At 40.8% G+C, this 14642-nt stretch overlaps 1 protein-coding gene across 1 annotated transcript; it reads right to left on the bottom strand.

Moving 5' to 3' along the window:
- Window positions 1-5166: 5166 nt before the first annotated feature.
- LOC148045852 (zinc finger BED domain-containing protein 5-like) lies at window positions 5167-6604 on the bottom strand. Its single transcript, XM_087714391.1, has 2 exons — window positions 5609-6604; window positions 5167-5508 (listed from the first exon to the last, which is right to left on the bottom strand). The coding sequence occupies exons 1-2, from the start codon at window positions 6602-6604 to the stop codon at window positions 5167-5169; spliced, it is 1338 nt and encodes a 445-aa protein (XP_087570517.1).
- Window positions 6605-14642: the final 8038 nt, after the last annotated feature.

Raw genomic sequence — 14642 nt, 5'->3', positions numbered from 1 at the left:
TGACCTTTCTGGTCTAGGACAGCCCGAAGAGCATGGGGGGTGTAGATATTTAATTGCTGTCCAAAGGTGAGCTTATTGGCTTCCTGGGTAAGTAGGGCAGTTCTTGTCACAGCCTTGAGACAGGCTGGCTACCCTTTGGCCACCTGATCCAGCTGTTTGGACAAATATGCAACCGGACGATACCATGTTCCCAACTTTTGGGTCAGTACCCCAATGGCCATATTCTGCTTAGTGTCCACAAACAACTGAAAAGGCCTGTCAAGTCAGGAAACTAGGAGCCTGAGTCACAGCATGCTTCAATTCCAAAAAGCTGTTCTGTTCCTCTTCCTCCCAACTCAAGGGTTCCTTTTCCATTCCCCTTGGTAGCTTCATAGAGTGGCTTTGCTAACAATGCAAAGTTGAGAATCCAAATGCGGCAAAACCCAGCTGCTCCCCAAAAGCCCCTTAATTCCTTCCTATTTCGTGGGGCTGGCAATTGGCAAATGGCCTCCTTCCTTTCATAGCCCAGAGTCCTTTGTCCCGATTGGATGTCGTAATCCAAATATCTAACCTCCAATTGGACTAATTGGGCTTTGGTCCGAGAGGCCTTGTAGCCTTTCTCCTGTAGGCAGAGCAGTAGGGCTGCTGCATTGGCATGACAGGCTTCCTCCATCTGGCCTGTGACCAACAAGTCAGCTACATCTTGCAAAACCACATCAGGTGGGGCAATGTCTAAAAGTTCCAAATCCATGGCTAATGCAGCTCCAAATAGGGTGGGGGAGTTTTTTCAAAGCCTTGATGCAAGCGTGTCCAAGCATATTGCTGCTTTCTGCCTGTGACTGGGCATTTGAAGGCAAACAAATGCTGACTTTTCTGATTGATGGGGATTGCAAAGAAAGCATCCTTTGAATCAATGACTGAAAACCATTTCACCTCTGCATGCCATTGAAGGCCCTCCTGTAAGATTCAGGTCTCCTGGGGCAGCTTGGTGGTGGGGGGGATCCCTTGGCATCCTAGGGCGGTCATCTTCCCTTTCCTCAGGGGGTGGAGCCCAGTCCCGGTTGGGGCACTCCCCTCCCCAGTGGCCATGTTTGTAACAGATGGCACATCGGTTCCGTCCCAAGGGCGGGGCCCTGTTCCCCTCCCTAATTGCTGCCGCGAGCACTTCTGCTTTTTTTCTGCATCTTTTGATTGATTTTTTTTTCTTTTCCTCCAACAAGTCCCTATTGACGAGAGTTTTTCTAGCTACTTCCATAAGCTCATTGAGGGGCTTCCCCAGTGCCCCTTCCAGCTTCTACAGCTTGTGTCGGATGACTGAGAAATAAAGGCCATAGCTAGCATCCGAGCATTTTCACGAAGGTTAGTGGTTACCATAAATAAAAACCTCGGGGCTTTCAGCAGAGTTTAGACATATTAGTGGCTGGCTTTCCTCCCAGCTTGACAGCCCTTACAATTAACTGTTGATGATTACGTAGCAGAGTCAACTGGTGGGGATCATAGGGGCTCCATCTCGGGTCCCTTGAAGGGAAGCGTTGCTCAGTAAAGTCAGCCAGATTGGTGTGAGCAGGAACATCAGGTTTTAGAATGTTAGACACTGCAATTCTAATCTTCTCCCTCTCTTCAGACTGCTCTATCTCCTCTTCCTTCTTCTCCCAAAATTCTGGTGAGCTCAGAGGGTCCCCATCCCCTGTCCCTCTGACAGGACTTTCTTCTGACATCATAGAGGTCACACCGTCCAGCCCTCGCTCTATCCACCCCACAGATGTACGGCTTGTTGATGCCCTCGAGTCTCCTGAGCTACTAGGTGTAGCCCCCCTTTGGCATGGTCGTGGTGAGGGTCGTGATGATCCTCTTCCTGTTCTGGCAAGTCTTCTAGGGCACTAGCTAGGATTGGTGGTCTCTGCTTGGGACATTTGGGGTGTGCAACCCGAACAGCCATAAGAATACACTGTTGGTCTTTTGCATTTGTTTTTTAGCCAAGCTGTCTCCTCAACAAATTGTACTACACATCAATATACGGATCCTGTTTGATCAGGATCATACACTAACCTATGGACATTCAAAGCTATGTTGAGATCAAAAGTGCCTTTGTTGGGCCACCCAAAACAAAAAATGGGCCATTCAGATTCACAAAACTTTTTAAGCTCATGCTTGCTCCACTCAATGCCATAATCCTGAGTTATATATCCTTCTTTAAAATGATTTAACATACATTGAACACTGCTGCCCCCTCCCAACTCCTCCCAGGGTACCAGACAACAAAGATTTAGCAATCACCCCACACAGGCTTCTGACCCAAGATACCGGATGGACACGGCTATCGTAGGGAAATGCAGTAGCCCCCCCCTCAATCACACACACACACACATACACTAGACAATCCTCCCCAAAACCTTCCACCTAGCGAGGGAGATCAGGCCTCACCTCTGGCTCAACAAGGAGTCCGGGCCTAAATAGGGTTCCCACAGTACTTGCCTCATGTACTTGGCTTCCCTCCTGCGACGCTGGCCAGCCTTTAGATGCCTTTTAGATGCCTGGTCTCTGGTCCTTCTCTGGTGGTTCTTGGAATCGCCAAACGCTGCTGCCAGAGCCCTCTGTCGCTGGGAAGTCCCTCGGATCAAACGGGTCCGTTGGCGCCAGGGAGGTTCCCCCTGAAAAGATGAGCTCTGACACCGGGGTGGACGTTCCAGAGGGTCCCAAAGACCCCTCAACTCCTGGCTGGCTCGCCAAAATGTTGCAGCAGATTGTGGTTTGTAATCTACTTACGAAAGAGCAGGACTTGAGACCACGAAAGTGAGAGAAACAGGTTTATTGGATGCATCGAGTTCAGCATGTTCACACACCAAAATCTGAACTGAACTGAGCTCTGCCCAGGATCCTACTTTTATGCCGTGTTCCACACGGTGCATTCTCAAGGCGTTTCCATACACGAGACAAGCATGACATTTCAAAAGGGGAAGTTCACTTGGACTGTTACAGCAAAGTACATAGGAGAAATATAAAAAAGAAAAGTTCCTATTTCATCTTAAGCTGTCAGCAGCTTTTACCTCTGTCCTATCTCTCACCCACGTCTGGCTTCCTGTGCCTCCACTTTACAGGGTCTTGCCACACAGTTCAGCCCTATTTGTAATACTTATGAGGAAGTTGGGGAGAAGGTTCACTGCAGCTAAAAGTCAACTTTGGGACTCCAGGGCATTGGAATAAAAGCCAAACTAAAATGAATTTATAAGGTCCATTCTATTAAGACCACCTAACCTGGCCAGCCACTGGTGGGTTTACCTGTGCAACCCATGCTGTATCAAAATAAACAAAAAGATATTGAATATTGAAGGACACGATCTGGTATTTGGTTGGCATGCTTACCTGTTATTCAACAAAAAATTGGATAAGAATTTTAAAAGTCATATTTTAAGAAATGCTTTATTGCGGGTTTGGAAGAAATACCAATATAAATTAAATGACAAGATACCCATGCGGGCAATTCCTAGACACGCAATTGAAAATATGAATACAGCACAAAAACCGGACAGAATTACTTACAGACAGCTTCTTACCTCGGAAAGGGGGGTATTATAATTAAAATCTTTAGAGGTATTAAAAGAGGAGAAGGTAGTTCAAACATGGTTCCAGTATGGGCAATTACAGGCTAGGTGGAAAATAGATCAAAAAATTGGTTTTATCCAAGTTGAGGATAATCTGTTTAAACAAATAAGAGATCAAAGCTTAATGCATATAAAGAGGATATATAATGTATTAATACAGATGGATTTGGAAACAGAATTAGTTAAAGATTGAATGATAAAATGGGCTCAAAATATTGAGGAACCAATAATGTTGGATACATGGGAAAGAATCTGGGTAAGAAATGTGAAATTTACACAAGCTCAAAATCTGAGAGAAAATTTTTACAAGATGTTCTATAGATGGCATTTAGATCCTAAAAAGTTGGCTTCTATGTATCCGAATGTACAGCCTAAATGTTGGAGGTGTGGTTCTCTCGATGCTACATATTATCATATATGGTGGACCTGCCAAAAGGTTAAGGCATTTTGGATAAAAATATGGTGGGTCATGCAAAATGTTTTTAAAAGAAGGATAAAGTTTATTCCTCAGTTATTTTTACTAGGTATATGTACTGACTTTACAGTGGTAGAGACTAATTTGATTCTGCACCTGATAACTGCAGCAAGACTGTTGGTGGCGCAATATTGGAAGAAGGAAGACTTGCCTACAATCCAAGAATGGACATTGAAAGTAACAAACTTAGCCGAGATGGCTAAAATATCGGCATATCTCAAAGATCATTCAAATGAGATATATAAACGAGACTGGAAAAAATGGATTGACTATATACAAAATAAATACGGGACTAAGAAATTCCAGTTAGCCTATGCTTAAGATCAGAAATGATTTAAACTGTTAAAAGTTAGTTCAGTAAGAAGAAGCTAAGGTCAATCTAGAATGTCATTAATTTCTTTATTTCTTTTTTCTCAATAATTTTAGACTGTGTTAGTTAAAAATCCATACCGTGTACGGGTTCTGGGAAGTTGGGGGGGGGAGGAGGAGGGGGAGTGGGGGGGTGGGGGAGGGAGGGGCACACATAAAAAAAATTGTACTTCAATGTCTTAATGATTGACAAATGATGACATATTTGTGTTTTTTTTTAAAGAAAAATAAAAAAAGTTCTGTTCTGAAAAAATAAACAAAAAGAAATTATTTTATAATTGTTCATATTTCTGTTTACTTAGTTCGAAACCTGGGCCTGTTTTTCTGAACACAAAGCTGATATTCTGGCAGGAATCGAAGAAAGACACACACGTAGTTCTTCATCAACAGCTCTCAGTCTCTCTCTGTCTTTAGTTTTTATAGCAGTCAGGCTTGAAAAGCTCATTTCACACAGATATGTAATGGAAAATGGGAGCAATGTCAAAATAGCTTTGTTTGCCAGAACGGGGAACTCCTTGGCAGTATCCAACCAAAAACTGTCCAAAGGTAGATCAGCAAATCTTAGCTTGAAACCACGATTTTGTCTCAGTTCAGTTAGTTCCTCCTGCTCCTGTAAAGTCATGTCCTTTCCACCAATTGATGCTGAGCTAAAAGGGTCCCTAACCCAGTCAAGGCATTCAGTGGAGACTGAAGAGAAATAAAATGTCAGCTTCTCCTCGAGAGTTTTTAAATGTTTAACTATTATCTCACACAGTGCAGCAGTGTGAACACCTTGCCATTGCTTGGTGAGTGTGAACATTTCAAGATTGCCACTTTCCACGTGTTGATGCCAGAGTTGCACCTTTGAACGGAATCCATTTTTTTATCTGTACTTATAAGCAGGTTTTCATTTCGGCCTTTCATTCGTGTGTTCAGTTCATTCAGATGATGAAAAATATCTGCCAGGTATGCCAGCCTTGCACACCACTCATCACTTGCAAGCAGCTTTGCGTAATCTGACCTGTCATTTGTCAGAAACACTTTAAGTTCCTCCCGCAGCTCATACACACAAACCAAGACCTTGCCACGCGACAACCACCGGACCTCCATATGAAACAGAAAAGGTTTTATGCTTCGCTCCCATCTCCTCACACAAAGCTGCAAATATGTGACTTTGCACGGGTTGTGACTTTACAAAGTTTACCATGCGCACAACATCATCCAACACAGGAACTAGGTCTGCTGGTAAAGTCTTGGCTACGAGGGCCTCACGGTGTAAAAAACAATGTGTAACAATCACATCTGGATTTCTTTCTTTCACTCTGCTTACAAAGCCTTTGGTGTGCCCGACCATGGCTGCAGCTCCATCAGTGCAGACACTTGTGCAGTTTTCCCACTTAAGTCCTCCTTGTTCAAGGTATTCTGATGTGACCCGAAAAATTTCTTCTCCTGTTGTTTTTTCTGGCAATGCCTTGCAAAAAAAGAAGTTTTCTCTAATTGCATCACCATCCACAAAACGCACATTGGCCAAAAGTTGAGCATGTCCACTGATATCAATAGACTCATCAAGTTGCAATGCAAATTTCTCACTGATACGGATCTTTTCCAAAACCACACTTTCAATGTCTGCAGACATGTCATTAATACGTCTGGAAATTGTGTTGTCTGAGAGTGGGACTTTGGCTATTTCCTTAGCTGCTTCAGGTCCTAGCATCTCCTCTACAATAGCTTTGCAGGCGGGAAGTATTAATGTCTCTGCCACAGTGTGCGACTTTTTTGACTTGGCTATAAGTTCAGCAACTTGATAGCTAGCTTTAAGAGCTCTTTCATTTACCTTTGTGGTTTTTCTCATGAAAGTTGCCTGTTTCTCCGTGTTTTCACGCAGGCAAACAAAATAGTCCGCATTCTTATTTTGAAGCGAAGGGTGTTTCGTTTGGAGATGGCGTTTAAGTTTACTTGGGACCATAGCACTGTTAGATAGCTTTTCACCACACACCACGCACAGTGGAGTTGGTTTCTTTGCATCTCCAGTGAAAGTAAATCCAAATGAAATATAGCTTTCGCTATATTGCCTTGTGCCAAAGAATTTGCTTGAGCTAACCATCTTTGCTTTCTTTTGATCCCCACTCATACTTGGGCTCTCATCGGGCTGCGAATTTTGTTCAGAGTCCAGTTCTTTCCTTTTCAAAAACTTGTCCATCACTGCAGTATCTGCTCCTGTCTCACTGTCACTCAGTACTTACTGCACTTGTCTCCTCTTTAAACAGGGGGCCAGTTCACGGTCCCTCAGACCATTGGAGGGCCGGACTATAGTTTAAAAAAACCTATGAACAAATTCCTATGCACACTACATATATCTTATCTTGCATATATCTTATTTTCCCCCACATTAGGTTGGCAGTATAGTTACCCCCACATTAGGTTGTAGTTCCCCAACATTAGGTTGTAATTCCCCCACATTAGGTCCAGTATAGTCCCCCATATTAGGTCCAGTATAGTTCCCCCACATTAGGCCCAGTATAGTCCCCCCACATTAGGTCCAGTATAGTCCCCCCACATTAGGTGCAGTATAGTTCCCCCACAGACATACAGCCTTCAGCCATACAGTGTATTACTGAAAGCTGTATGTCTGTGTACTGCCCCACTTCGGTGCTCGGAACACTGAAGGAGACGCGCCGCTGGTAACACTTACCAAGTTGACAGCGCGCGTTCTCCTCGCTGCTCCGGTCCTCCGCGATTGTTGCTATGGGCGCACGCATGGGACGTCAGTGACGTCCCTGCGTGCACTACTTCCCGGCGGTCCCCGCGTTTTTAAAGTAAACGCGGGGCCGCAGGGACTTAATAGAGGCATCCCTGTGTCCCAAAAGCAACTTTCGGGACACAGAGATGTCCCGAGGCAAAAACACCCAGCGGGTGTTTTTCCCACGGCACACCTTACACTATGTCACAGCACACTAGTGTGACGCGGCACAGTGGTTGAAAAACACTGTTCTAGAACAATATCTAAGATGTTTTATTAATTTTCAACAGGACAACTGGGTTGATCTTTTACCTTTTGCAGAAGTGGCCTTCAATAACACTGTGCACTCAAGCACTGGGTTCACCCCTTTTAGAGTAGCAACAGGCCAGGATTTCAACCCCATGCTTGAACTACCCACAGAGGAACCCACCATCCCCTCACTAAAAGAATGGATAGACAATCTATGAAATACATGGCCAGTGGTTAGATTAGCGTTACAGGAAGCTAGAGATGCTTTCAAAACTCAAGCTGATAGGCTTCCTGGGTGGAGCCTGCTGGTGGTGGCAGCAAAAAACCAGCTGCCTCCGAATTCCTGGCTACGTACCTGTTTAGAGGATCTTCCATCTGACGTCTTATCAGGCTTTCTTATCCTTCAGGCAAGAAGGAAAGAAGAAATTGTTTTGCTGGCAAATGCTCTTCGATTTTTGCAGCTTTTGTGCTTGCAGGGAGAGGGGGGCTAGCCCAAAGCAGAACGGCTGTCCGTGCTGGGAATTTCAAACTGCCTTGTGCAGGACATAGTAGGTCTCCCCCACTCAGTTCAAAGTTTTGATTGATTTAATCTTATCACGAGCTGGACCCGTATTACGTGGGCAATAATTGTTTATCAAGATTTTAGCTTCTTTTCTTTTTCTCCTCCGAAAAACTATTTACTTAGAGGCTTTTAAAATGGTGCCGAGCAGGCTGGTTTCTTCGGTAATATCGAACACTTTTTGTTAACTGTTACAACAATTCAAAACAAAGGAGATTGCTTATCATTTGTTTCACAATCGGCCAGCAGAAGCTTTTTAATTAGTTTCATTTCTACAAGAATTTCACTCCCTCATTAATCTTGCTTATCTGGAAGTTAAATGGTGATGAATCTGCTGAACTGTCTTGTTACAATGTTTACTCACTGAAAGTTTTGCCAAGCCTTAAACTTCAAAGTAAAAGGGGAACTCAGCTTCTTTATTTAAAGCTGCATATTCAGGCAACAGAGTTTTATTAATTGCAGGCAGATAAATTTTGAAATGGCTTCAAAACTAAATATTAATTTGAAGTCGTAACCCTCTACTTCCAGGGGCACAATCCCAGTGCCTGGCACAAAGCTGCAGCCTCCGCTTCCTACGCCCCCTGCTGGGGATGTGTTAACGAAAGAATTTTTCCTGAGCAAACTAAGCGAGGCTCTTAATGCACTGACAATTAAAATGGAAGATAAGTTTAGAGATAATAGAGAGATGATAAAGCAGGAGAGAAAAGAGGAAATAAAAGAAATGAAAGAAGAAATCAAAAGTGAAATAAAAGGACTTAAACAGGAGCTGTATGAGAAAATCGACGCTAAGGTTGTTAAAATTAGAGATGAAATGCTGAGACTTGTAACTGTATTGACAGAACATACTTCTGGAATGGAAGATACTCTAGAGGTTCTTAATGATGCCAATACTAACTTGACATTGAAAACAGAGGTTGTGGAACAAAAAGTGGAAAATGCTGAAAAAGAAATTATTATGATACAGTACCGACAAATGGAGTTTGCATTAAGAGTAAGGGGGCTGCGTGAGGAGAAACAGGAGAACTTGAAACAGATCCTATCGGAAGCTTTTGACCGCCTGATGGGAAGACCAGGGACCAACCTTGACTGGCAAATCGACAAAGCTTACCACGTTAATTCTTGGCTGGCAAAGCAGAAGCAGCTTCCTCGAGACATCGTTATATATTTTACTACAAGAGAGCTTAGAAATATGGTACTGCAAGCGTCTTATAACACTAAGCTTCAAATTGGCGGTCAAGACCTGATTGTTTTGAAAGAGATACCACCTCAAATGTTAAGAGCCAGGAGAGACTACGCTTTTTTGGTCGAAGAACTCAGAAATCGTCAGGTACAGTATAGATGGGATGCACCATTTGGCATTATTTTTACATTTGATAAGCAAAGATATCACCTCAACTCTGTATGGAAAGCCCGAGATTTTTATTATAATATATTGAAGGCCGGATACCCTGCACCATCTGGACCTGGAGAAAGACCACAAGAAGGACAGGATAGACAGCAAACTACACAACCACCAGACAAGATGGAGCATCTCTCTCTTCTAGAAGTGCAAGGTGTTATGGAACAAAGACCTAGCCGCATGACTACTAGACGAATGGAGAAACAAGCTAAAAAGCAACAGCATCAACAATCACCGGCCATCGATCAAGGAACTACAATAACAAGTCTGGAAGCAGTGGGAGGAGCTAGACCTAAGGTTAAACAGGCCATGCAGGAAGCTCTAAAAATGCTTCAGCCAACCAAAGATGACAACTAAGATTTTAACATGGAATGTCAACGGACTGAATTCTCCACAGAAGAGGAAGAAAATATTTCATTATCTCAAACAGTTTAAGAATGATGTAATTTGTTTGCAAGAAACTCATATCAAGTCAACTGATCAAAAATATTTGATTAACTCAAAACTTGGTCAACATTTTTCAGCTTCCGCTATGGAAAAGAAGAATGGTATAGTTGTATACTTAAGAAAAGATATGAAAGCTGAATTAATAGAAGCAGATCCCTTCAGAAGATATATTGCTTTAGACTTAATCCTAGAAGGGAAAAAGACATTACTTTTGGGAATTTATGCTCCCAATCAACAGCAAGATAGATTCTATAGAAATCTTCATGCTAAATTAGTACAGTGGGACTATACTTCCTGTATACTATTGGGTGACTGGAATGGAGTGATAGACACTAAGAGAGATAAGAAGACTTTCCACCTAAATACTAAGATGCGAGCAAAGTTACCCAAACCTTTCTTTGACATCATGGATGACTTTGAATTGAGAGATATTTGGCGAGAAAGAAATGCAGAGGAATATGACTTCACTTTCTTCTCGGACAGGCATCAATCCCTTTCAAGGATTGATTTTATACTAACCACTAATGATTTGCGTTCCAGGGTCAAGAAGACAAAGATTGCAGCTAGGGTCCTTTCGGACCATAACCCAGTTTGGATGGAGTTGGGAAGGGTAGTGCAGGAAAGAAGGTCTTGGAGATTGAATGAAAACTTATTTAGATATGAAAAGTATATTAATGATTGTAAAAAATTACTATCTGAATATTTTGTTTTGAATATGAATAAGGGTAGATCTATGGAATTCGTATGGGATGCAAGCAAAGCGTATATGAGAGGAGTGCTGATGAATATAAATAAAACACATAGAAATAAACAAGGGTTAAAACGAACAGAACTGGAAGAGGAAATTAAGAGAAAAGAGTTGGAGTTAACAATAAACCCAGACGATACAAAGGTTAAAGAAGCTATGAACAAAGTAAAATCTCAATTTGACATGTTGATCTCTGACCAGGTAGCCACTAATTTATTATATGCAAAACACAATACTTTTTGTAATGCAAACAAACCTGGCAGATGGTTAGCTTATCAGATTAGGAAAAAAAGGAAAACTCGAAATATATCTAAACTGATTTACAGAGGGAAGGAGGTGTTTCAACAGGAAGAGATTCAAAAGGCCTTTCGGGAATTTTTTACAGAACTGTATAAAGGGGATAAAATTAATGGTTTAGATATAGACAAATATTTAGATAAAGAGAAAATACCTTCAGTTAGAGAAGAGCACAGGCAAAAATTGAACCAACCAATAACCTCGGGGGAAATCTTGCAGGTAATTAAGCAATTAAAGTCAGGGAAAGAACCAGGTACAGATGGCTTGACAGTGGTTTACTATAAAAACTTACAGTTAGAAATGGTAGAACCTCTTAGAGAATTATTTAATATGATTCAAATGGAAGGTAAAGTGCCTCCATCTTGGAAGACAGTGTTTATATCTTTGATACCCAAAGAAGATCAAGATACTACTCAACCTAAAAATTATAGACCTATTTCATTACTGAATGTAGATTATAAAATTTTTACTAAAATATTAGCAAATAGGTTAATGTTGGTTATTCAACAATTGATACACACGGACCAAACAGGTTTTATACAGGGGAGACAGATGAAAAGTAATGTCAGATTAATTATTAATGCATTAGAATATTTGGGAAAGAACAACCAGATCCCTGCTGCGTTTATATTTTTGGATGCTGAGAAGGCCTTTGATCGAGTTAACTGGCAATTTCTGCTGAAGATATTGCAAAAAATGCAGATAGGAGATAATTTTTTACAGTCAATTAAAGCAATATACCAACAGCAAACAGCACAAATCATAGTCAATGGAAGTTTAACAGACTCTTTTCAAATTGGAAAAGGTACAAGACAGGGCTGTCCTTTGTCCCCATTATTGTTTATTATAACTTTGGAAGTACTGTTGAATAAAATACAGGGCTTGGATGGTCTAAAAGGGATCAAGATTAGGCAGCAAGAATATAGAGTCCGCGCTTTTGCGGATAATTTGATCATAATATTGGAACAACCGCAGGAATCCAGTATGGTCTTAATGAATATGATTAATCAATATGGTCAAGTCTCTGGCTTTAAAATAAATTTAGGAAAAACAAAAATATTAACTATAAATATGAATACTAAACAAAAGGAAGAATTAGGAGTGATGCTAGGATGTGAGGTAGTTAAAAAAGTCAAATATCTTGGAGTTAACATTTTAACTTCAAATGGGAAATTATATAAGCATAATTATGAACCACTTTGGCATAATATACAGACGGAGATGAAAAAATGGGAGAAATTGCACCTATCTTTGCTGGGTAGGATAGCGGCATTTTTACCAAAATTTTTATTTCTTTTCCAAATGTTACCTATACTTTAAAAAGATGCAAATCTTTTAGAATGGCAGAAGGGTATCAACAAATTTGTATGGGCAGGAAAGAAGCCGAGGGTAAAGATGAAAATAATGCAAGATGTACTTGAGAGAGGAGGATTGAAACTACCTAATTTAAAACTATATTATGATGCAGTGGCATTATCTGTAATTAGTGATTGGACTCATTTAACCAATGATAGAATATTGAATATTGAGGGACACGATCTGGTATATGGTTGGCATACTTACCTGTTATTCAACAAAAAATTGGATAAGAATTTTAAAAGTCATATCTTAAGAAATGCTTTACTGCGGGTCTGGAAAAAAATACCAATATAAATTAAATGACAAGATACCCATGTGGGCAATTCCTAGACACGCAATTGAAAATATGAATATAGCACAAAAACAGGATAGAATTACTTACAGACAGCTTCTTACCTCGGAAAGGGGGGGTATTACAATTAAAATCCTTAGAGGTATTAAAAGAGGAGAAGGTAGTTCAAACATGGTTCCAGTAGGGGCAATTACAGGCTAGGTGGAAAATAGATCAAAAAATTGGTTTTATCCAAGTTGAGGATAATTTGTTTAAACAAATAAGAGATCAAAGCTTAATGCATATAAAGAGGATATATAATGTATTAATACAGATGGATTCGGAAACAGAATTAGTTAAAGATTGTATGATAAAGTGGGCTCAAAATATTCAAGAACCAATAATGTTGGATACATGGGAAAGAATATGGGTAACAAATGTGAAATTCACACAAGCTCAAAATCTGAGAGAAATTTTTTATAAGATGTTCTATAGATGGCATTTAGATCCTAAAAAGCTGGCTTCTATGTATCCGAATGTACAGCCTAAATGTTGGAGGTGTGATTCTCTCGATGCTACATATTATCATATATGGTGGACCTGCCAAAAGGTTAAGGCATTCTCGATAAAAATATGGTGGGTTATGCAAAATATTTTTAAAAGAAGGATAAAGTTTACTCCTCAGTTATTTTTACTAGGTATATGTACTGATTTTACAGTGGTAGAGACTAACTTGATTCTGCACCTAATAACGGCAGCAAGACTGTTGGTGGCGCAATACTGGAAGAAGGAAGACTTGCCTACAATCCAAGAATGGACATTGAAAGTCACAAACTTAGCCGAGATGGCTAAAATATCGGCATATCTTAAAGATCACTCAAATGAGAGATATAAATGAGACTGGAAAAAATGGATTGACTATATACAAAATAAATACGGGACCAAGAAATTCCAGTTAGCCTATGCTTAAGATCAGAAATGATTTAAATTGTTTAAAGTTAGTTCAGCAAGAAGAAGCTAAGGTCAATGTAGAATGTCATTAATTTATTTATTTCTTTTTTCTCAATAGATTTTAGACTGTGTTAGTTAAAAATCCATACCGTGTACGGGTTCTGGGAAGTCGGGGGGGGGAAGGAGGAGGGGGGTTGGGGGTGGAGGGAGGGAGGGGCATACAAAAAATTGTACTTCAATGTTTTAATGATTGACGAATGATGAAATATTTGTGTTTTTTAAAAGAAATAAAACCTTTGGAACATTAAGGGGAAAAAAAACTCAAGCTGATAAAAAATGAGTAGATCCCAAATCTTTCCATGTTGGAGATAGAGTATACCTGTCGACAAAATTCCTGAAGTCGTTGCAACCATCAAAGAAATTAGGGCTACATTTCAGCAGACCTTTCCCGATCACCAAAGTTATCAACCCAATAACAGTAGAATTACTCCTGCCAAAGACACTCAGGAAAGTCCATCCAGTGTTTCACATTAGTTTACTCAAACAAGAAGTAATCTCACAACTCAGACCACATGCACCTACACCTCCTGTTCCTATCATGATAAAAGGTAAACAACATTTTGAAATTAAGGAAATCTTGGACTCTAGGACCCACACGGAGAAAACCCAATACTTAGTTGCTTGGAAGCATTTAAGAGCCAAGGTGGCGCAGTGGTTAAATGCAGCACTGCAGGCTACTGCTAGATCAGCAGGTCAGCGGTTCAAATCTCACCGGCTCAGGGTTGACTCAGCCTTCCATCCTTCCGAGGTGGGTAAAATGAGGACCCAGATTGTTGGGGGCAATATGCTGACTCTCTGTAAACCGCTTAGAGAGGCCTGAAAGGCCTATGAAGTGGTATATAAGTCTACTGCTATTTACCTTCAGCCCAAAATGAATGGGTAGAGAAACACCATGTTAGGGCCCCTGCCCTATTGAAAACATTCACTCCCAATACCCTGACAAACCGTGTTAAAATACTATGATGCAATTTCTTTTCCTATTTTTTCACAGGTGAATCTCTCCTTTTTCTAAAGAACGGCACCTTGTCAGATCTCTAAAAGTGATACTGCCATTCAATTGGGAGGAGGGGAGCCTCGGAGTTAAATCATTAGCTACATCTGAAACAACTGAGTTTTACAACTTTACAACTGGTTTCCTGTCACCGGGAGACTGAAGGT

Source organism: Thamnophis sirtalis, unplaced genomic scaffold (genome assembly GCF_051295495.1).
Source record: "Thamnophis sirtalis isolate CommonGarterSnake01/CBP01778 unplaced genomic scaffold, rThaSir2_p1.2 scaffold_4, whole genome shotgun sequence".
Lineage (NCBI taxonomy): Eukaryota > Metazoa > Chordata > Lepidosauria > Squamata > Natricidae > Thamnophis > Thamnophis sirtalis.
Note: the sequence above shows the minus strand (reverse complement) of the source record. Positions and strands in the feature narration are given on the sequence as shown.